We start from the raw sequence: 24,270 nt of genomic DNA, 5'->3' as shown, positions 1-24,270 counted from the left end.
TTGCTACACTTCCCACAAGTACGGCCCTTCTGGCCTCCAGATCTCAAATCAATGGGCCTTGGCCGCTTGGCTGCCGGCTAAGACTATGTCGGCCGCCTATCCCTCCTCTGAGACTCCGCCTCCTCCCTGGACTGAGTCTCTAGCTCAATCCCCCTCTTCCGGGCATTTTCCTGGAGCTCGGAAAATGTCCGGTATGTCGAGTTCACCACGAACTCACAAATATCCCTCCTCAGTATGCTGAAATAGCAAATCATACGTGCCTGTTTGGAGGACATGTGCTCAGGGCAAAACAACGCCCTCTCGTGAAACATCCTCGTAATCACTGTCACAGACTCTATTCCATGCTTGAGGGACAAAAACTCATGAGCCAACCGTTCCCTCTCCACCGGATGGACATACTCATCACGAAACATAGACGTAAAGCTCTCCTAGGTCACTACAGTGAGCTCTGCAGGAGTGAAACTGGCTATCACAAACTTCCACCAGTCCTTCGCCCCCAAGTGAAGCTGGTTCAGTGCGAATCATACCCTCAAATGTTCCAGACAGGAACAGGTGTAGAAACACCCTTCAATGTCAGATATCCATCTCATCGCTGCAATCGGATCCTGAGTCCCATCAAACTTTGGTGGCTTCGTGTTGCTGAACTCTCGGTATAGCAACGAGTCACCCCCTGTCCCTAGCAGCAGCGATAGTTGTGGTGGCTGCAGCAGCAGCCGCCTAAGTAACAGTAGTGTATCGCTCATCAAATGTATCAATCAGTGTGGTCTTAATAGACCCAAACATCTCTGGGGATAGCCTCACGAATCGATGCGGCCACCTCCTCATGAATCATCTTACGAATCTCCTCATGATGTCTCTGAAACACAACACAAAATAATCAGAGACTCGATCGAGAATGCTCACACTTGATCACTCCCTCCTACTTGTTCCTTATCATCCTAAGGGTTTTTACTTGGATTGCTCACTGATCCGGTGTTTCCAGTAGTATGGGCCCAATACTATCTTCCACACTGCATCTTGCGTTCATCCCAAGTCTTCCTCCTAGGATCCTGGCTCACAATCACTCTATATCTCGCCAAACATTGATTACTATCATAGTAGATCTATCACATGCTCATTCCTGCTTCCTACTTACACTCAAGTAAATCACAGATAGCAGACCCCTAGGCTAAGGCATCAAAAATCAGGCCATTTTAGTCGTAAATCATGAAATACCTAGCCTACCTTCTAGAATGTATAACATATCTCATAACACTTATAACACATATAGTAAGGGTATTTTGGGAAATCACCATTCGGGTGCTGGCTGATTGTACACACTGATCGTTTCTTCTTTCTCTTAAAATTCTCTGACTCATTTTTTTTAGAAAAATCATTCCTTTTGAAAACTTTTTCTCAAATCCTCAGTTTGAGTCCAGACATATCCGAAGGTGTATCCAAATCCCTCAAACCAAGGCTCTGATACCAACTTGTAACGACGTAAATTTTTAAACAAATTTTTCAATTTAATTTACCAATATCACATAGAATAATTCTCAAAATCTCAAGTGTCAATTTCATAACATTTTTCCAAAATAGTTTTCAAAAGTAAGTATCAAAATCCAGGATCCACAAACATAGCTCCATCTCAACTGCGTGTGTGTACAATCAAGTCGGTACCTTCCCGCGATCCTCGGAAGTACCTTAAACACATAAACACATAACACTATAAGCACGCATGCTTAGTGAGTTCCCCAAAATACCACATACAACATGTAAGCCACTTGAGGCCATAACTCTATAAGACCTTCTGGTCAATGTGTCTCAGTAGGAACTTTTGGTCCTATAACTCTAATGGACCTTCTGGTCCTAACTCTATTGACCTTCCGGTCCCAACCCTGCTAGCCTTCCAGTCCCATCCATGTTGACCTTCCGATCCCAACCATTCTGTCACACCCCAAAACCGATACGGCGGAAACGTTCTGGTTCGGAGGACGTCATGTACAGTATCACAACAATGCAAAGTAGTAAACAAGCAACATCATCATCCATTGCATTAATAGTATAATTTCATACAAGAGTGTTCTATCAAGTTATATAGACACCAAAAATAATATACATCAACATAAAAGAGGAGTCTTGAACGAGCTCCTTCTTCTCAAAACCTGGCACCTGTACCTGTCTACTGGTGACCTGAGAATACAAGCTATTTTGAAAGCGAGTATCAGCTTTATAGCTGGTGAGATCATAAGTATATTAGTGTATGTGTTTGTATGAAAGCATTTGTAAGATGTTTGTAAGATGTAATGTATAAGTTTTGTGAAGTTTGTATTTGTTTGAACTCTCCTAGAAAACCCTATGTTTTCTACTAATAGTAGCCTTTTACCAAGGCATCTAGTATTTGTGTGTGTGTCTCATGTAAGAGTGTGTATTTTCCCAAATCTTTAACCAAAAATATAGTTCTTTTACATTACCGTGCATCGTGTGCATGTTCACGAAGTGAATGTAATGGGAAAATATTATAGTACTGTACTGTTGTATTAAGTAACTACTGTTGTACTAACTACCTTAAGCAATTGTAAATTTTAAGGTAACATGTGATCGGCCTATATCTTGCTACCGACTTAATAGTAAAACGACAATGTAAGATGCCGTAAAAATGACGTTTGGCACCCATAGACTTGCAAGTCCCACTGTAGCGAGCAGCAAGGTGTAGGATAGTCAATCCAGTATAGATCTATACTCAAACTCATATGCTCCCCAATTAAGGAGATTCTGATACAAAAACAGTCATGGCAGGTAGTGCCATGCCCTGTTTAATGGCTCACATAACTGTGTTAATGTATATGTAATGTATATGTGTGCTAGTTGTATTATGTGTTCTTTCTCTATCTAGCATGTATGTTTGTTTCTCGTCATAGTGCCTTTTGTTTGTTTCTCCTCATAGTGTTAACATGTTTGTATACCCTTGCTACCCAAGGGCATTGTATCCTTTGACTCATGTATGAACTGACTCATTGTAGGTTTCATTGTTCTAGTACTAGTATTAATATCATTCTAAACTACTCCTATAGTAGTTTACTAGAATTGTATGATCATGTTTGAATACCCTTGCTACCCAAGGGCATGGAATGGTTATGAAGCAAACAACTTTTTATATCTATATACATATACATAATATATAACTAGGATTCAAACGACCTTCGGATAACTAACCTTGATACCCTAAGTCCACAACCATACAAGGAACAGGAAGCAGGGTAGGCTAGCAGTCCTAAGTCCTTTCATTCCTACGTATATAACTATATCTATATAGATACACAGAATATAAGTGTAAGAGAGTTTAAGTAAAGTATTTGACAAGTAAAAGAGTTTGTAAAATAGTTTTGAAGTAAAGCAGTTTGGTAAACAGTTTGAACAGTAAGAATCCACTAGTTTGGTAGTTATTAATCACGTGTGATTGATATAACAACTATAACTATTCAACTTGCATCCCCCCCCCCCCATAAAAGCATGTAAAAACATTTAAAAGGTTAATTAAGGGGTATGAACTCACCTGTAGTGAGTGGTTTGGATGAACAGATTGTATAGGATGATAGGTGTCAAGTGAAGGCTTGAACACACACGCAGATTCTATTTAACATATAATGATACATATATGAATATAATTAGTGTTTAAAGCACCTAATTATTGAATTTGGGACCACCTTAGGGACTAGTAAACACTTATATTGAAGTGTTACAACCATATATGATCGTATGAAGGGAGTATGTGGCTTTACAAAGGAGTGTATGGCCAAAATACACACTATATGAGTGTGTGCGGCCAGGTGTGCGTCCATACATGGTGTGTGCGGTTGGGTGTGCGGCCATACATGGTGTGTAGGGCCGTACACCTAGTGTCCTTAGTGTTCTTGGTGTTATTGGTGTTCTTGGTGTTCTTGGTGTAAGATGTTACCTTTTATGAAGATCCTTAAGGAGATTTGGATGATACTTAAGAGGATTTCCGGGTCCTAGCTTTGTGGAAGTGTAGAAAGTGTTCCAAATGGCTAAGTGTTCTATATATAGGGCGAGTGTGCGGTTGGGATGGGTGTGTGGCCGCCCACTCTTGTGTGCGGCCGCATACACCTTGTGTTGGTGTGATTGGCTCAAATGCAAGGCGATACACCCACAATACTTATCCCACGACTCCTACCCTACTTATACTAGGCTTTAAACACTCTATTTGACTCCAAACAGTGATAGAAAATAGCAAAAACGAATTTAACTTTGATAAAAAGAAAATGATGAATGTAAGCTAGAAATTTTCGGGTTGTCACACATTCCGACCTTCCGGTCACGACTTGTACGCTCATAATATAACATATACATATCACATAAACAGAATCATCATAATATCACATAACTCATGTAAGCACATAAGACCTTCCGGTCACACATTAACTCTTGTAAGCACATAAGACCTTTCGGTCACACATAGTTACCACTCTAGGTAAGGTATAGTGACAAGACTCACCTCGAACTAACTCGGAATAATCTCGTACTCAAATCACCGGTCTAGCATTTACCTATCACATACAATGATCATCTTTAATTAATAACGGCTCTCTTCCCTTTTCTCTCAAGGATAGACTAACCCTCCCATACACTCACGGAAGGGTAAAAGACCATTTTACCCCTCCATGGGTCTAAAAGTCCACTTGTTGACCAAACCCTAAAAGTCAACAAAAGTCAACGATTGCGAGCACGCTGCACGTACCGGCTCCCAATGTTGGGCGTACTCTACCGCTACGCAGCTATCGGGCTGCTTGACCCCTACGCCGCGTGTATTGGGATTTACGCTCAGCGTACTTTCCAGTTTTACTCTCCTCTCACTTATGGTCTTAATCAGTTAAGACTTTGGCTCCAATTATAGATCTGGACTCCCTAATGTCTCTTAATCAATAAAGTCGAAGATTTTTAGCCTTTGCATGGTTGATTTGGATACAAACACTCAAAACCTTCATCCTCTTTCCTCCTTAAGTTCATATCTCATGCATGGGTAGTTCTTAATGACCGAGATTGAATTTTTTTTTATGACACTATATCATGAAATACACTAACAAGGGATAGATCTCGGCTCTTGGAGCTCATCAACTCATAAAGCCATCAACTTTTGGGATAAAACCCTAAAACACTCCATATATTTGCACAAAACAATAGAGAAAGAAAGCTTGAAGCGTTATACCTCCAAATGAAGCATCCCACACTGCTAAGATCAGATCCAAGTGCTTGGGCTCTCACTCTTTCTTCTCCAAATCTTCCTTTCTTCTTCAAATGCTCAAGAACACACCCACGAGCTCTCAAAGGCACTCTCTAGCTATAAGAACGAGGATTAGGGTTTACGATGGACAGATCCTCTCGAAATGGTAGTCAAAAATGATGCCATAAAGTTCTTTAAATAGGGGACTCATTTGGAATTAGGGCTTCATTCTGGGCCACGTACGTCCAGCGTACACACTGGTTCACACAACATACTAGGTGGCATCCACGTCTCATGCACGCATTCGAATACGATGCGCGTATACCCTAGTACGCCCCGCGTACTCACTTTTTATATTTTCTCAATAGGGGCCAAAATGTTCAAGTACTTAAAAGATCAAGGATTTATGAGATATACCTGAACTTGGGATGTTACAAAACATAAAGAAGGAAATTTTATATGTACACAAGTTCTGAAAATGAAATCATACATTGACAAATTGGAAAGATCGGTTGTTGTTTTATATAGGGAGCAAGACATTGATTGGGTTCTCCTTTCGATTCCTGAGTCATATAGTCAGTTTGTTGAGGACTTTTATATGAGCTACCATAATGTGACCCTAATTGATCTAACACATATGTTGATTGTTGCTGAAGCAGAAATGCTTAAGAGCACAAGTGAAGCAAAAGTGTTTGAAGGATCAAACTCCAAAGTTTCCATGGACATTAACAAAGGTGGCAATGGTGATCCAAAAAACATTTCTCTTCCCAATGGAAAGGGATCGGCCAAGGTCAAACTGTTTGACCATATGGTAAAGAGAAAAGCTGGTTCTGAGATAGTTCCATGTGCTAACCCTAAAGATTCCATATGTTTCTATTGCAAATTGAAGGGACATTGGTTGCAAAGCTGCCCAGACTACCTGAAAGATCTTAGAGATGGTAAAGTCAAGTTGTGTGACTCTACTTCAGGTACATCCATTATGTAACTCCATTATTTTTAACAAGGTCCTATTCATAGATTATTAATACATGTTGTGATGATCACCTTTTGATGGTATTGCAGGATTTAAAAGAAAGAATGAAGCTTAAGAAGAGTGAGCTAATTTTGATCGTGAAATATAGATTTCGGTTGTATGGTTCGATGATCAGAATTTGGAGCTGCTACTTAGGAGTTATTATAATTTAATATATTACTTAGGAAATGTCCAGAAACATAGTTTTTATTTTATGCATTGTACGAACAAGTTCCAAATTTTTCGTTTATTATCAATAGAAGTGAAATTTTGGTTTATCTGGTTTGCTTACTTTATTACAATGGTATTGATGAGAGTTTTGATTACATTTCTAATATTATCAATATTAGTTATGGATTTGATTCTTTTTATTTCAATTGTGGTAATGTCATAATCAACTAAGTGATAATGTATTCTCATCACCCAAGTATCAATTGGACATAAACTTTGGAGTCATGCAATTCGAATTGTGTAATGTATGAGAATTTTGATCGTTGGAAGATTATGAATAACTCATTGATCACATGTTTATGTGAGTCAAAGTGAAGGACTAATGGATCTGGTCTATTGATATTGACTCTTCAGATCCACCGCAAAGGATAATAACTCTATTCGTCATGATTTACTTATGTTTCAGTAAAGATGGTTGTGTTTATAAAATTAAGCATAATTCTTATACTTTGAAAAAGTTTCAAAGAGTAGCAGAACGGATAAGAAGAATCAATTAGTCAGAAAGATAAAAGTTTCTCCAATCTGAAAGGAAAGGTGAGTACTTTAGTATCGTGTTTTGTGATCTTCTTAATGATTGTTGTACTATATCACTGTTGATCTTTGAAGATAATCTTAGTGCAATTGTTTGACTAAGAAGAGAAATCGGATATTGTTGAAATGGTTCAATCAAGAGGTGAGTCATACTTTGATTCCAATCAAGTATTAGAGCCATGCTCTAGTTACTACAAATCATACCTTGAAGCTCATTTCATACTAAGTAGGTTTATAAAACCTCATGAAATGTGGAGTAATAATGTTTTCTTACTCTATCACATTTGGAATTGGTAGTTGTGATGTTTTGGTTAAAACAAAGGATAAACTAAGACAAAATTCAATGAAGTGTTTTCTTGTCTAGAATCCACACTAACTTTTGAATATTTGTTTTTGCTCGTCAAGGAATGTTCCTTGAAAAAGAAAACTTATATGTCAAGAAGTTAGTGGGAGCCTTATTAATCTTGAAAAGTTCAGGAACCAATCGAGAATAAACCTTTTAGTTATCACTAGCACACGACCTGAGGTTGATAACCTATCATGTTAAGTTTACACATTCTTGTTTCTGTGCACTTTCCAGTTGAGTTTGCAATGCTTATGAGTTCTATGGTTCTCATTTGACTGCAAAAGGCGAAGCATGTTGGTCAATGAATGTACATTGATCAATATGGGTGAGCTCCTTAACAACGCGGAAGCACTGGTAGGCTCTTGTGCTGCCAGAAGGCAGGAAATTAAAAATAAGCAAAGTTATGTCCATGAAAGGAAAACTAAATTTGATTTTGGTTTTGTCCTCAACCTTATCTTATGACCGTGGGTTGGAAATGATAGATTCACATAAATGGGAACATTTACATCATAAAATCTAGGTGGAAAAAGGTTTTTCTCTAATTCATGAGTGGTTATGAGGAAACACTTTCGCTAACAGATTTTAAAGATCTGATAAGTAACATCATGGTTAGTAGTTGTGATAATTGCATTCTCAAATTCACAATATGATTACAGCATCCCTTTTCATAGTTCGAATTGTGAGAAATGACAAAGAATTGTTTGAACCTTCGGTACATATGGTTATAAGTTCTTAAAGGGTTTGGACACACACACACACACATATGCTATCTAATGAAAGGTGTATAAGCTTGAGAAGTCTAGCTAGAGACTTATCGAAGCATCACGTATTAGAAATTTTCATTTTAGTAAAAAAGTCAAGAGTATTGACATCTAGAAGTCCAATTGATTTCTGGATACATGTCAAAGCTAGTGGGAGCATAATTGTTATGGTAAGTGTTGCGAGTTGGCAATACTATTTTTAGTAAACAAAGTTTACAAATTTGCAAGTTGCAAAGCTTGGAACTTGTTTGTCTATGCTAGACTTAAGGGAGAGGGCACTTATACTTCGTTTCAAATCTAAAAGCTTAGATTGGAGGTTCTAATAGAACTTAGTCATGAATATATATGAATATCATGTTGAAATGATTCAACATAGGAAAATCAATATATGGAAATATTGTAGCAAAAGATACAAGGTCTTATGAATCGAGTCTCATATGCTTCGGATATAGGATCGATTGCATATGCTATGATATTCACTTGTTCTGATTTTTCCAAAATACCTTGGACATTGATAGGTAAAAGGGACTAGAACTTTGTGTGACTAAAGTTACTAAACAATTGTTCATAACATTCTGAGGTATGATTATCATTAAGTCACTTGCTAAAATGGATGACTAGTGAATTTGGCAACACTCCGCTTAACACCTTGACTTTTCCTTTGATGTGACCTAAGTATGATTATCATTAAGTCAGGTCTCATATTTCTTATGACTAATGATAGTCTAGATTCCTCAATAATCCCAATATTTACATCAAGATCAATCAAGTAAGGAGCAACCAAGTAAAATTATTCTGGAGGTATGGTCTATTTGGTATACAAATTATATTGTTTAGAAATCACACTTTAAACGCCTCACTAAATCTAGCCTAGACATCACCCCCATAAGTAGATCAATCAATATAATAACCTGGAATCACTTATAAATCTTATTTATAAATTCATAACGACTATGAATATAAATATAAGTTACACTTGAAATAAAATAAGTGCAGCTTAACTTACAGAGGTTTTAGCGAAAACCACGAAATTGCATAGGCAGAACTCCGACATGAATACTTCTTTTCATTAGGCTCCTAGAGCTCCAGAGTTTCTACTAAAATGTTCTAAAAGTTGGGAAGAATCGAACTCAAAGGCGAGAGAGATTTTTTAGTGATTTGTGAGGAAATGAGAAGAAAATCGGCAACATTATATAGGGTTCAGGGGGCGTGCAACATTCAGAAAAGAGGCGCACCGCGCCTCAGGAGGAGTGTGCTGGCCCATCATAAATGTGTCACGTGTCACAATCACATAAGCCCACATCATCCCTTCTAGAAGATGACATGTGTTATTCTCACTACGCCACGTGTCACGACCACATTACTCCATGTCACCGTATCTCTTGGAGGAGCCGGCTATCCAACCACGCCATGTGGCGCCACCAGGTGGTGCCACGTCATTAGCTTAGGTAAATTCTCGTAGATCTTCGAATGGCCATAATTTTCACATATGAGCTCCGTTTTTAGTTTTCTTTATATCCTCGGAATCCTCTTAACGAGCTCTACAACTTTCATTAAGGTCTCAATAACTAATTCTCATTCTAACTAAAATTCATATATAGACTGGTTTAGATTTTTAAAGTCCGTGCGAAATTCTTAACTTTTTCATACGAACTTCATTCTTGATTGTCTTTATATCGACTCTTAATCACGGGATCTTCAACACTCAATTAGATTGTTTTATCTAACAGTAAGCCAATTTGAATTTCGATTTCTTTGTCCGCACTACTACGTTGAAACTTCGAAAAATCATAACTTCCTCATACGAATTTAGATTTAGACGTTCTCTTTATGCACGCTCTAGATTTTACGATTAATATGACTTTCATTTAGATTATTTAGGATAATAAGAAACCTATCTAAACTTCACTTTTTAAGACGTACATAATTGTGTCGATTTAATCGCGAAACTTCAAAGAAGCATAACTTTTTCATACGAAGTCAGATTTCAGAGTTCTTTATATGTACGGGATCATTGTCACATCTAGTATAACTTTGGTTAAGATTATTTATCCTAATAACCTTCTATCAAAATGTCGTTTTATCGCTTTTCGATAAATTCCCTAAAACACTTATAATAGGCAGTCTGCGACACACGAGACTAACGATTTCCCTACTCGAATGTTCATATTATAATAATGATCACTTATTATTTCTTAATTGTCTAGTCCGAAGTTATGGGCGTTAAAGTATGTGACATTCCCACCTGAGTTAACATTTGTATCATCCTAATAACCCGTTTTGGATCATCACAAGGTAGTCTTTCCAGGGTGGGATTCCATTAGGGCACAACTTACTCAAAAGAGAATCCTTGTTTGGTCTTGTTCATTGGACTACTGAAATCATTTAGGTTAATTATATCATCCATTTCTCTTGACATATCTGCTATGCTACACTTGAATAGTTTTAGTTTTCCTCGGAACTAACAACTTAATATTCATCTTCATCAAACAACACATGCATGTTCGTACCAAAATGGTCGATGTACATCGGCAGTTGGACTCTACAACCATATAATGTCGATGAACTCAAGATATTCTATCTCATTAGAATTCAACCTTAATCCTTCACACAATCATTCTTCTGGCTAACAATAGTACAGATTCTCATACTTCTCTTGTGTAAATCATTCAAAAAATGCAACGCATTCTAGGTCCATCCAAGAAAAATCAACATCCTCGAAAAAAAACACATGATTTGTATCCAATCATAGTAACAAAATGGGTTCATGACGAACATTCCTTAAGTGAATATTGATCTTCACGTATTGTGAGAAGGGTTGTGCTTGAAACGAGAAATAAAAGACTCTGAATCATGATATTTTATTCTCTTATGGATTCCGAATGGCACTCTCTATGGCATTCTCTGCCTTTACCTAATGCAACACATAACTTGGTTGACTAGACAAAAGATGACAGGTTCACCCCCTTCATTTTGTTGATAATGAGTTTTCTAACACATAAAACTAGACTCTAAGCACATATCCTATCAAAAGAAACACAAACGACCTTTTAAAATAAAACTCGAGAGTTTGTATGACATCTGTGATGTTATCCCTTGATTATAATGGATGGAAGTCTACTTTTAACAACCCTTTCTTAATATAACAATAGTTTAATTATATTTTCTTTCACAAAATCATAAATATCTATTATAAAAACCCTACAAAGTCACATATCCACCATATCATCAGAAATTGCAAGTTTTAAAATCCATATATTCAAAAAAAACTTACATCACTTATATATATATGTTCTATTACTATAACATAAACAAAAATAACCTCAAACTTATAAAAAGAAACCACATTCTTTCACCATCATATTCATATCCTACTACATACACTTCCTAAATCCCATTAAAAAAAAACAGAGCAACCAACTTTCATAACCTCAAACAATGGTTAAAAAAGTCGATTCCTCTCGAAAAAATAACTTTTTTTTTCTTTCTTTTAATCAAACTTCAGCTAAATCCGAAGGATTCCATATACAAACCTCCAAATTCAATTCTCCAGACGAATTCAAATACCCAAAAGGCACCAAAAGAAAATCCGAAGGTGGAATTCCTTCAACCCTTCCAGGAAGAGTCTGTGTGAAGGATTTCAACCGCAATGTACTATTCCCTCTTTCCGATACTAGACAGTAATGGAATCGCTCATTACTGTGACTCGGGCCAATACACGTTACCATAACCGTATGTCCGATGTTTTCGGTTCCTTTATTGAGTAAAAAAAGAGCTCCATCTTCTTCTGCTTGAAGAACAAGGAAGGTTTCATCCATTCCTAATGACACTGGTAATGGGGAGGAATATTGGAATCGCCTTCCAGAATCCCAATGTTTGGTGGTGAAATGATTTGATAACTCTGTGAATAATCCTGTGAAGTTGCAGTTTAGAAGAGGGCATGTGGTTTGGGATCCGTATATGTTGCGATTTGTGTGTGTGTATTCTAGTGTGTTTTTGTAGGTGTAGTTGTCGATTCGGACAGGTGGCGTGTTCTCGTTCTTGTATGCAAACGGTACGTTTTCCTGCAGCCACAAGGGTATTTTCGTCTTTTAACAAAACACAAAAAACGAACCGAATTGAATTGAATTTAAATGAATTGATTTGGATTGAATTCCTTCCACCCTCCTCCCCTGGAAAGGATGATGGATTTGGATTCTTTCCATTCGAAAACCAAACATGCCATGGAATGGAATCTTGGATTCTGATTCCGGTGGGAATCTTGGATTACGATTCCGGTTGGAATATTGGATTCCGGTTCCGGTGGGAATCTTGGATTCCGGTTCCGGTTGGAATCTTGGATTCCGATTCCGGATGGAACTGTATATTAAAAAGAAAGTTATTTTAGAGAAATGGTAATTTTTTTTACCAGATTTTCTTCTTGTCGAACAAGAGTACCACGGTTAACTCTAACAGCGACTTCTCTTAATGGGAGGACATCAACATGATCCCTGTCATTTATTAATCCCAACCCAAGACCTCTCTCCTTGCATATCACCTTCAAATGAAAAATAAATATTAAAATTTTTAGATGAAGAATTTTTTTTTTTGAATTGATCAAGATTGTTTTAAAAACATAGTACTTGGATTTCTTGCAAAATTACAAAAGTCCAAATACATAGTACTTGTTCTTTTTGGAATTTAATTTCCATGAATTGTCCAAAAAACACCAACTTTTCTTAAATTTGCATATGTATATGTATCTTATACACATATATATATATATATATATATATATATATATATATATATATATATATATACACCCATGTAAAAAAAATTCATTTAAATCCAAAAAAAGAAAAACTTACCTCTCCACATCCATAACCACCAAGCTCTTTCTCCTGTTTCTCTCTCTCAGAAATAGCTTCCTCTGTCCACAACGATAAACATGGAACAACAACAGGACCTGGTTCACAACTCCCTCCAATCGCAACACACTCATAGTAAAAAATCTGTAAAAACATCAACAAATCTCAAACCCCACATAAAAAAAAAAAAAAAACAAAAATATATTCAAAAACTCACCTGAAGAAACAAAAGACACCCTCCAACTGCTCTTTGTTTCCCTTGTCTAAACCTTGACACCTCTCTAACCAACCGATCAAGCAAGAATTTTGCCCAATTATACTCATGAATACAATCCATATCAGTTAAAAGATGAAGAAACGAAGGGCTAACATCTAATCTTGCAGTTGGACACAAAAGGGTACCCAAAACATACAAAAGAAACGCCCTTTTGAAATCATCTCCTGCTTCCGGTTGCCCTAATCTTTCTTCAAGAAACCTAACCGAAATCCCTCGATTTGATGCGTTATATTTTTGTCTTAATTCTGCAACTAAGTCATCGGGTCCCGAGTTGACCACATCTTTTCCGGATGCTGGTAATCCCATTACAAGTTCAACATCGTGAGGGTATAATGGGATTCTTTCACCACAAATCTCTAAACTACGTCGTATTGTGTTGAATCTTTCTAGAAGCCATAGGCATAGACTGCGTCTTAAGGTTCTACATTTGAGGTCAAGAAGACTACCGAAACCCATGCTTTTTACCGCTTCTTTTTGGTCAACGGTAAAGTGTTTCAACACGTTGACTAACCGTCCGGGAGAACACCGAGTCACTAAGTTTGCCTGCAAGATAAACGTAATATGTATAAATCAGGTACACAGTGGCCCACTAGATTGCTGACATAAACAGACTGTCAGAAGCATCTGTAATAAATCAGGTACACAATAGTCCATTAGGTTGTTGACATCAATCAAGTACACAGTGGTCCACTATGTTGCTAACATAAACATAAACAGACTGTCAAAAGCATCTGTAATAATTAATAAATCAGGTACACAATAGCCCTCTAGGTTGTTGACATAAAGCAAGTACACAGTGGTCCTACCAGATTGTTGACATAAACAGACAGTCAGAAGCAAGTGTAATAAGTCAAGTACACAGTGGCCCACTAGGAGGCTGCTAACATAAACAGATAGTCAGAAGCATCTGTAATAATTAATAAATCAGGTACACAATGGCCCACTAGGTTGTTGACATAAATCAAGTACACAGTGGCCCTACTAGGTTGCTGACATCAACTGACAGTCAGAAGCAAGCAAGTGTAATAAGTCAAGTACACAGTGGCCCACTAGGAGGCTGCTAACATAAACAAATAGTCAGAAGCATCTGTAATAATTAATAAATCAGGTACACAATGGCCCACTAGGTTGTTGACATAAATCAAGTAAACAGTGACCCTACTAGGTTGCTGACATCAACTGACAGTCAGAAGCATGTGTAATAAATAAGGTACACAGTGGTCCACTAGGTTGCTGACATAAAGCAAGTACAGAGTGGCCCACTAGGTTGCTGACATAAACAAACAGTCAGAAGCAAGTGTAATAAGTTAGGCCTAGGAGGCTGCTGACATAAACAAATAGTCAGAAGCAACTGTAATAATTAATAAATCAGGTACACAATGGCCCACTAGGTTAACAAAAATCAAGTACACAGTGGCCCTACTAGGTTGCTGACATAAACAGACTGTCAAAAGCATGTGTAATAAATCAGGTACACAGTTGTCCACTAGATTGCTGACATAAACAGACTGTCAGAAGCATCTATAATAAATCAGGTACACAATAGTCCATTAGGTTGTTGACATCAATCAAGTACACAGTGGCCCACTATGTTGCTGACATAAACATAAACAGACTGTCAAAAGCATCTGTAATAATTAATAAATCAGGTACACAATAGCCCACTACGTTGTTTGACATAAATCAAGTACACAGTGGCCCAACTAGGTTGCTGACATAAACAGACTGTCAAAAGCATGTGTAATAAATCAGGTACACAGTGGCCCACTAGGTTGCTGACATAAAAAGACACATCAAAAAAGATGGTGTCACCTGTTTTCTCGGTTTAGGTTCACGAGCAGGTGCGGAACTCAAGTAGTCATCCCACACTTCACGTGCACGTTTCGTGTATTTTGACTTTTCTTCTAAAGTCATCACTTTCCATGCATCTGAAGCTGCTCTTGTTGCCTGAAAGAAGATAACATCAACATCAACATGAACTCCATTTAACAATTTTTAATGGTTTTTTTTATCGTATCAGATGCTTACAACTTTCAGACCAGAAGATTCGGGATGTGAAGCACTGTACTCCTTGATGAATTCACGGCTAGAACATTTTTAACAATACGTATATCAAAAAATTAACCCACGTGTTAAAAGGAGAAGCAAAATGAGTAATAAGAAAATTTATATTTTTTTTATCACCTAAAATGTACCCAAGAGCAAGCAGGACGAGGTGTACCACTTTGCTTCTTCTTTTTCTTCCTTCTGCTCCCTTCGAGCTCAAGACCTGTCATTTCTTTTCTCTTTATCACCATGGAATCACTTTCACTTGGCACCTATTTGAAAAAGAACAAGTCCCCGAGTCGTCTTTTAAATGATGCGATAACAGAAATTGATCAAGATTACACATAATCACACTAATCATCAGCTAATATTGCAAATACTTTCAAGAAATTCATCCTAGGAAATTATTGTTTTACCTAGATTGCGACTATAGTAATAGGTGTGTGCTGACGGGATGAATTAAACTCATCATTAGTTGCAATTAATATCGAATTGAATAAAAGAAACAAATAGAGCTTTATTCCACACTCGGGAATGGAATATTTTACAATCTAAATCAAGAATCAAGATCATACGTATGTCATTATCATAAACCGATCAGAAAGATTACACTTTCCGAAACATATATCGCTATGTAAATTGAAGATCAAAGCCAAATTGAAAAGGGGGAATCGGTACCATTGGAGAGAAAATGTCAGCTCCATCGTCGAAATTGGGGGAGCTATCAGTAACCATGTATACAAGATTGTAAGAAGGTGAATTAGGGTTGTAAAAGGGGGGAAATTTGATAATTTGGAGTTTCTTTTTATAGGGTTGAGGATTGTGAGCGAATCGGCAGTGAGTTTGTCTGCGATTACGGAGAATTGAGAGGGGAAAGAAGGAACGATGGAGTTTGAGGAGTTTTCTTTTTTCCGATTCTGATCGGATGCATTTGAAACGAACCCCATCTTTGCATTTTATTGCTATTGCGAATTGTACACAAATGGTCCCTATACTATGCATCTAAGTTCCAATATCCAACCTTCGATTTTGTTGGAAATTTGTCGGTAACTTTGGCTTTTGTTTCGATATTGGTCCCCCCTACTAAATATGTTAGTATTATGCTACTAAAGCATTGTAAAATGACATTTTTACCCATCCCTAATGTTTTTATTCACCATTCATAGACGAGACGACCACCTTATCCTCTTCGTCCCTCTTTCTTCCCACATAGTTAGAGGTGCGTTTCTCTTTCCTTCGATCATAAAACAAAAATGGAGAATGGAGAACGGTGTTGCCACCATCTTTCATCGTATTGGTTCACCTCGAGAAATTTCCCCTTCATTGCCCTTATATCGTCTCTTTTGTACCTATATTTTTAAAAGCTCAATTGACTAAAAAATGATGTTTTGAATGAGGGTTAACGGGAGAAAAAAGGGGCGAGTTGATGGGTTTTACTGGTAATGGGGAAAAACATTCAAATGTTAGAATTTGAAATAATAAAGATGGATTGCTATAAATTACTTACCATTAAGGTGACTATTAAATGTGACTCGATCATTTGGATCATGTTCATGGAGCACTTGGAACTCAATTGAGCATTTAGGGTTCATGGAGCATGTGACAAAGGAAATGATCATCTGAGAAAGGAATGGATCATCTGACAAAGGAATGGATCAAGTACCAAAGGAACAGATCATACAGAAGGGGGTTTGGAGAACCTGGAAGAGGTTTGGAGCACTTAGGAGTGATATGGAGCAACAAAGGGACCTTGTTGCATCATATGTTATAGGGATGAGCCAAGAAGGATGTTGTTGCGCCAAGGGCATTCCTTCTTGCACCATTATACTCCCTATTGCGCCATGAGGGGTTCCTCTTGCGCCATGGGGTACTCATGTTATGCCATGGAGTATGCTCTTGCGCCGTGTGTGTTCCTGTTACGCCGAGGTGGTGTTGTTGCTTCAATCTTGATGTTCTTGTGCCACACTTGAAGCATGATGTGCCATCCATACATTTTTATGCCATCATGGCACAAGTTGGACCATCTTGGTCCTTGATGAGCCAAGTATGTTATGAAGTCCTCCATGATTCTCAAGATCGTTCAAGGATGCTCAGAAGTTGGTATTACTCAAGGATTACACCATGTTGTGCCACCATGATAGATGTTGGGCTATTAGTGTTCTTGATGCGCCACTTGTACATCATGATTCTCCACTATGGCACAAGGTGCTCCATCATGTGTGTTGTTGATGCTCATGGGTTGTATGGCATGGAAGAATGTTCAAGAAGATGGTGCATGGCGGATTGTGATTGGTTGACACCTTTCATGGGTGTCACACCCCAAAACCGGAATGGCAGAAACATTTTGGGGTGGAGGACGTCATGTTTAGTATCACAAGACATGCATCATAGTAATCAAAGTAATAAACAACCATTTCATTAGAAAGAAAGTGTTTACAAAGTATGTGGTTCACATAACATAGACTACAAAGTAAATAACCAAAAAGACATGAAGCTATTATGCTCCATCTTCTGAATCCCAGTGCGCGTACCTGTCTACTGGTTTCATAAGAATACAAGGTATTTTGAAAGAGTTTATCAGCATTTAAGCTAGTGAGTTCATAAGATTTTAGTGATGCAATGTAAGTTGTAAGAAAGTTGTAGTAAGTTGTAAGTTCTATTTAGAAAAAGTTCGCCTATTCCTCCAGAAAATCCTATATTTCCTGCTTTGATGAAAGATAAGTAAAAATGACTCTACATTCCTTTCTATGAGTACTAAGTGGATACAAGTTATATAAAACCCAGAGTAAACAAACAATCGATTGTGTGTATCTTCCCTAAGCCCACAACCAAACAAGGAACATGAAATGAGGCGGAAGGCACGCCTCCCATTGTTTGTTAGGTCATCGTTGTATATAACCCGAGCATATTTACTTGGTACTCACGGAGTTAACTGTAATAGTTCCTCTATATTTAATGAAAACATTCCTTAAGGAAAACCCTTATTTCCTTTAGTAAAAATGGTAACCACAATAGTTCCTTCTATAATCACTTAGTTTATACAAGCTATATATAATTTAATATCGAACAGATAGATAATTGTGTGGATCTGCCCTAAGCCCACAACCAAACAAGGAACAGGAAGTAAGGCGGAAAGCACACATCCAACTGTCTATCGGATATTAATTATATATAAATCTAATGGATAAACTAAGGTATTACGGAATTAAACACTAAAGGTCCTTTAAGTATATTGGTTTAATAAAATGGATTAAACCCTTTTTACTGATAAGTTTGTAGTTTAGTCTATTGTCACAACTAGAAATTTGGATGTTTGTAACAACAAAAATTATATCAAATGTGAACCAAAAATGTGAAAGCATGTATGATGCTTATTCAACAACAACAAAACTTCCATCAAACACTTTATAAAAGCACATCAAATAGTCAACAAAAGGTTGAAAACCCTAAAAATCCCGGTTTAAGTCCATTTTGGACTAGGATTTCCTTATTGGGCCGAATGGACCAATAAACTTCCAATTTGACTACTTTGGGCTTAGAATTCTTATATGGGCTCTAATTTGGACCCACTTTCATTTATTTTAACATTTTGGGCCATATTGGGCCTAGAATGAAATAAAATACACTAATGGACCTTATTGGGCTATAACAAAACTTAATAGCCCTAATGGGCTGTAAAGCTCATACTTTGATGAATTTTGGGCCGTGAATTACCCTAAAAGGGCCAATGGGCCGAAAATAATTAACTTGGGCTCCACAATATAGGTTTAAATACAAAAGGCCCAAACATTCTATTCTTCCTACTCTCTCTCGGCCCAACTACAAAAGAAAGGGGAGGAGTTGACTTTTAGTGCCACCTCACAATTGTACATGGGGTATCCATGCACTCTCCTCACGTTTCCATGCATGGTCACCTCAACACTCTCTATTCTATCTCTTATCTATCCTCGGTCGAGAGCAAGGGAAAGCACGCACACACAAAACACTTAAAACTCTCTCTAAGTCTTCAAGAACATCTTCTCACTTCTCCTTCAAAACTTTCAAGATTTAAGAACTTTTCAAGGGGGATTTTCCACAAAATTCATCATCTAAGGTAAGTTAATGTTTAATCTATGATCTAACAACTTTATTTCATCAAAAACTTCTTCCTAATTTATTCAAACTCATGATCACCATCTTAGAAGCCTCTAAGTTCGAAATCTTCCAAGAAGGCTTGCTAGGATCGAATCTTCTTCATTTCTCTCTTAAAAACCGAACCCACAACTCAAGGTGAGCTTCATACCCCTCTCTTTTTGGTTTTCATAAGTTTATGGGGGAGAATACAAGCAAAATGTGTAGATCTATGTGTATGTGTGTGTTATGTATGATTTTATGCATGTATGTGTGACTTTATGTGTTTTTGTGTGGAATATGTAAACAAAAAGGGAAGAAATCTCGAGATCTATGACATAATAAAGAAATCAAACATGATCTAAGTTATCTTACACTAAACTAGTCAAGAATAATAACTTATAAGATTGTGATAAACATATTTCACCACAAAACCCATTTTTAGGCTTAAATTGTCAAATATACAAAAGTTGGGCTAAAAGTTGCTAATTCACGTTTTCTTAAAGGTATAAAGGGCCAAAACAGTTACAATAATTGCTTTTCTGAACATTATGATCTTCAAAGGACTTAAAATGTAAATATTAGCTTAATAGGCTAAATTTTTGGCCTTTCGGCCCAATAAGCCCAAAATTGTGAACATATGACATTTAAAAGGGCTGAAGTAGTAAACTCTTCAAAAAAAGGGGATAAAAAGTGTAACAAAACTATTCCAAGGGTTAAAGATGGTTTTCATTTCCAAAAAGGATCAAAAATGTAAAGTTTTTGGATTTTGGGCTAAAAGTGTAAAAATTGCAAAAAGTTGGGCTTTAACCGGAAAATATCATTCTGGAAGGGCTGAAACTGTTAACAAAATAAGTTTCAAGTTAAAAATATCATTTCAACAAATCTATGATGTAAAAGTGTCAAGAAAATGTTTTAAGGACCTAAAATGATTTTTCTTTTATATTAAGGACTACATTTGTTATTTTACAAAAGAAAGGGGCTGAAAAGGTCAAACCACTATTTTTAAACCAATTATTTTATTTATAGAATATTGAGTCAAAAATACTAATCTACGGTTTACAAAATCGAAAGATAAATACACGTATAACTCCAAATATCGTTATAAACAAATCGATCGGTCTCGAGTCGATACAAAACAACAATCGTTAAATCGAACTCTCTAGTAGATATGCGATACCTAAGACAAGTAAACATTCGACACTTGGGCTTGAAAGTTTCAAATCATACTTTTTGGACCTTGCAAGTCCATTAACATGATCTTTGGGCCCAAAGGATAATGTTTATATGTTATTGGGCCTTCTATGACCCAATTCCATATAAAGGGACCTTCAATGGCTCTCAAGTGCTATTGGGCCCTAGTGATCCAATAGTATTGCCAGTAAGGTCAAAGTAATCAAATGCGAGATGGGCCAACGAGTCTTTCGCATCCCCGATGGCCTATAGTAAACTCACGAAAGTAGCAGGAATTGTACTCCTCTTTTCCTCGTTTGCTAGGCTTATGAGTAATCAAAGTAAACAGATTCAGGTTGATAATCGAGAGTAATCAAGGTGGTTGGACATAAGTGAGTGATAATGGACGACACCTCTAAGGATCGTTCGTAGTCTAGAGTTATAACTAGTCATTGTCATGAGTGGTTATAACGACTCACAACCTTTAATTAATCCAAAACCATCCAAGTAATCAAGGAAGAGTAATAAAAAATCATTCATTGTGGCGATATATCAATTTGAGAAATCACTGTATTTTATGTATTTGGAAAACATCAAGTTTTTCTTGGAAGTTCAACATTTTCATTTGTATGCTTAATACCAAATCCTACAATTATACATGTCTTTTTGTTTTTGAAATCATCATGCATATATGTAGGGCTGGCAATTCTCGACACGACCCGCGACACGACACGAAATAAATGGGTTTGGGTTGAGTTTTTCAACCTGCCAACACCCCAACCCGCTAACCTGCCAACCCGTTTATTAAACGGGTCATATATGGGTTTCTCAAAAAATAAACGGGTTGACCCGCCAACCTGTTTATATTTTTAATTAAAAAGATATATATTTTTTTATTTTTAAGTATATTTATGTATCAAGTATTAATATTTAATAAGTATTATCTATGTTTGTATTAACTTTTTATTTGAACATGTTTCTACGAATGTTTTTTATTTTCATTTGGATCTTTAAGACTTAAGTAGTTAACTGTCTAAAATTTGGATATCTTTGCATCAACCATCAAAAATTTATTTATGTTTAATTGTCAATTTTATTTATGGAATCTGACCCACGAACCCGCCAATATGTGATCCCGTATAAATAAACGGGTTGGTGGGTCATATATGGGTTTATGTTCCAAACCCTTCAACCCATGACCTGCCAACCCGTGACATCTATATTTAAATGGATCGTGTTTGGGTTGACATATTTTGACCCGCCAACCCGCGACACGCCAACCCGAACACGACATGATTGCCAGGCCTACATATATGTATGGATCTTCACACTTTTTTTAAACAATGGTCTTTTCAGAAAATATCGGATTTTCTGGGTTTTACAAACTAACAAATCATTTTATCACAACATACTTATGAAATCACCAACATTCCATATGTTGACCGTTTTTCAAAATAACTTCTATTCTCAGGTAACAGATAAGCCGAGGAATAAGTACCAAGCATGTTAGGGTGTTTTGCTTATGAAAACTATCAAACAATTTATGCATGGATTTGTAATGTTAAAACAATGTACTTGATGTGAACAATTCCAGTTGTAATATATTGATGCATGGTGATGTTTATGTTATGATTCATGTATATTCATTGTGATGATATTCAATTTAAGTCACGCGAGCCCTCGGACGTTTCCTCCATCTGGTTCGGGGGTGTGACATCTACTTCGTGTTCTTTTTCTGAAAAGTATGTTCTTGTACTAGAAAACGATGTATTTGAATTAGTTTACTATGACATGACCTGGTACTCCTTATGATTTTACTTGGTGTATACGAAATATACATATATATATATATATATATATATATATATATATATATATATATATATATATATATATATATATGCCTTAAGCCCACAACCAAACAAGCAACAGGAAGTAAAGCGGAAAGCACACGTCCTACTATCTCCTAGACCCGATTAATATATATCCTTGATGTATACACTAAAGAATCATAAAGTTAGCATTCACGGTCCCTTTCATGTTACGAATAAGTTATGTATTTTATTTATTACTGTCAGGTACTTTACAAAGATACTCTGTATAAATAATTTCAATTCAATATATTGCTATGACCTCGTGTCTGCTAACTCTGGTACGTGAAATCGTATTGGTGTAAACACAAACTTGGAAAGATATATTAGTATATTTTATCACCTCATGCCTGCTAACCCTGGTACATGAAAATCGTACTGGTGTTAACGCAAACCCGGAAAGATATATTAGTATGTTTTATCACCTCGTGCTTGCTAACCCTGGTATGTGAAATCGTACTGGTGTTAACGCAAACCCGGAAAGATATATTAGTATGTTTTATCATCTCGTGCCTTTTAACCTTGGTACGTGAAATCGTACTAGTGTTAACGCAAACCTGGAAAAATATATTAGTATGTTTTATCACCTCGTGCCTGCTAACCATGGTACGTGAAATCGTACTGGTGTTAACGCAAACCCGGAAATATATATTAACATCTTAATTTGTTACAAACTATGAGTTAAGGATACGATGTCTTCCTAGAGTACTAAGAACATCGTATAAGTGTGTAATTCTTAAATTGTTCATCTGTTATTGTTATAGTGTGTTCCTCCCTATACTTGTTATAGTATACTCTTCTTAGTACTTGTTATAGTATAAACTGAACCCCTAAACTATACCTATTATAGTTTAGTAGTATGTTTACTTGAACTGATACTGACTTGAAGAAAAGACTCATTTTATCTACTAAGTTATGAATGTACTTTAAAAAAAGTTTTGTAAGCTATAAAGTAACATAACTTAAAAAAGAGTTTTTGAAATGTTTTGATCACTTATAAAAATATGAGCAACCTTTGAAAGATGTTTATATCAAACATTTACACAATTATCAATTGTGTTCAACTTGTATCCCCCCCTAAAAGCATTTAAAACAGTTTAAAAGATTGATTATAGGGGTATGAACTCACCTTATGTGGGTGATTCAAACGAATAAGCGCGTAAGGATAAGAAGCTCCACTAGTGAAGTCTCGAGACACATACGAGTCCTAAGTGACATATAATGGCATATATTGGCATGAATATGGTGTTTAGAAGCAACCACGTGCAAGGAAACACCTTTAGGGACTAGGAAACACTTGGACCAAGTGTTAGAATCATATGTGATTCATCTAAGGGGAGTGTACGGCCACAGTGAGGAGTGTGCGGCCATAGGTGTACGTCCAGAGAGTGTACAACCGTAAACTCATGGTAACAAGTGCAAAAAAGTTTGCTTGGATGATAGGGAAGCTTGCGGGACTATTGATCATCAAGTCTTGAAGCTAGATTTGCATTTTGAAGGCCCTTTAGGGGTATTTTGAGAGGTGTACGGCCACACATGGGTGTATGGTTGTACACACCTTATGATCTTGAGTTTTGGTCATTTTTAAGGTGTTAATCAAGTGTTCCTAACATGTACTAAGCATAGGGAAAGAGTACTTACGATTTAGAGGCTCAAAAGGGTTCACAATCACCAAGAACAAGTGTGTGTTCTTGGTGAAATGGATGAAGATTTGAAGATCTAGCCAAAAGATGATTTACATGGATGAAATCAAAGGGTGTTACTAGGAGAAGAAGAATTACAACAAATCAAAATGGAAGAAAGACTTACATTCTTGAATATCGGGGTGGAAGCTTGATTTT

General features: G+C 36.7%; 1 protein-coding gene across 1 annotated transcript; it reads right to left on the bottom strand.

The window, feature by feature from the left end:
* Positions 1-11,327: 11,327 nt before the first annotated feature.
* Positions 11,328-16,215, bottom strand: LOC145043779 (uncharacterized). The gene is made up of 8 exons (XM_078992532.1): positions 15,954-16,215; positions 15,414-15,547; positions 15,258-15,315; positions 15,042-15,176; positions 13,170-13,772; positions 12,953-13,096; positions 12,511-12,639; positions 11,328-12,166 (listed from the first exon to the last, which is right to left on the bottom strand). The coding sequence occupies exons 1-8, from the start codon at positions 16,008-16,010 to the stop codon at positions 11,597-11,599; spliced, it is 1,830 nt and encodes a 609-aa protein (XP_078848658.1). The 5' UTR covers positions 16,011-16,215; the 3' UTR covers positions 11,328-11,596.
* Between the last annotated feature and the right edge of the window lie 8,055 nt (positions 16,216-24,270).

The sequence above is a fragment of the Lactuca saligna genome, chromosome 4 (genome assembly GCF_052625555.1).
Source record: "Lactuca saligna cultivar CGN05327 chromosome 4, ASM5262555v1, whole genome shotgun sequence".
In the NCBI taxonomy this organism is placed as follows: domain Eukaryota; kingdom Viridiplantae; phylum Streptophyta; class Magnoliopsida; order Asterales; family Asteraceae; genus Lactuca; species Lactuca saligna.
Note: the sequence above shows the minus strand (reverse complement) of the source record. Positions and strands in the feature narration are given on the sequence as shown.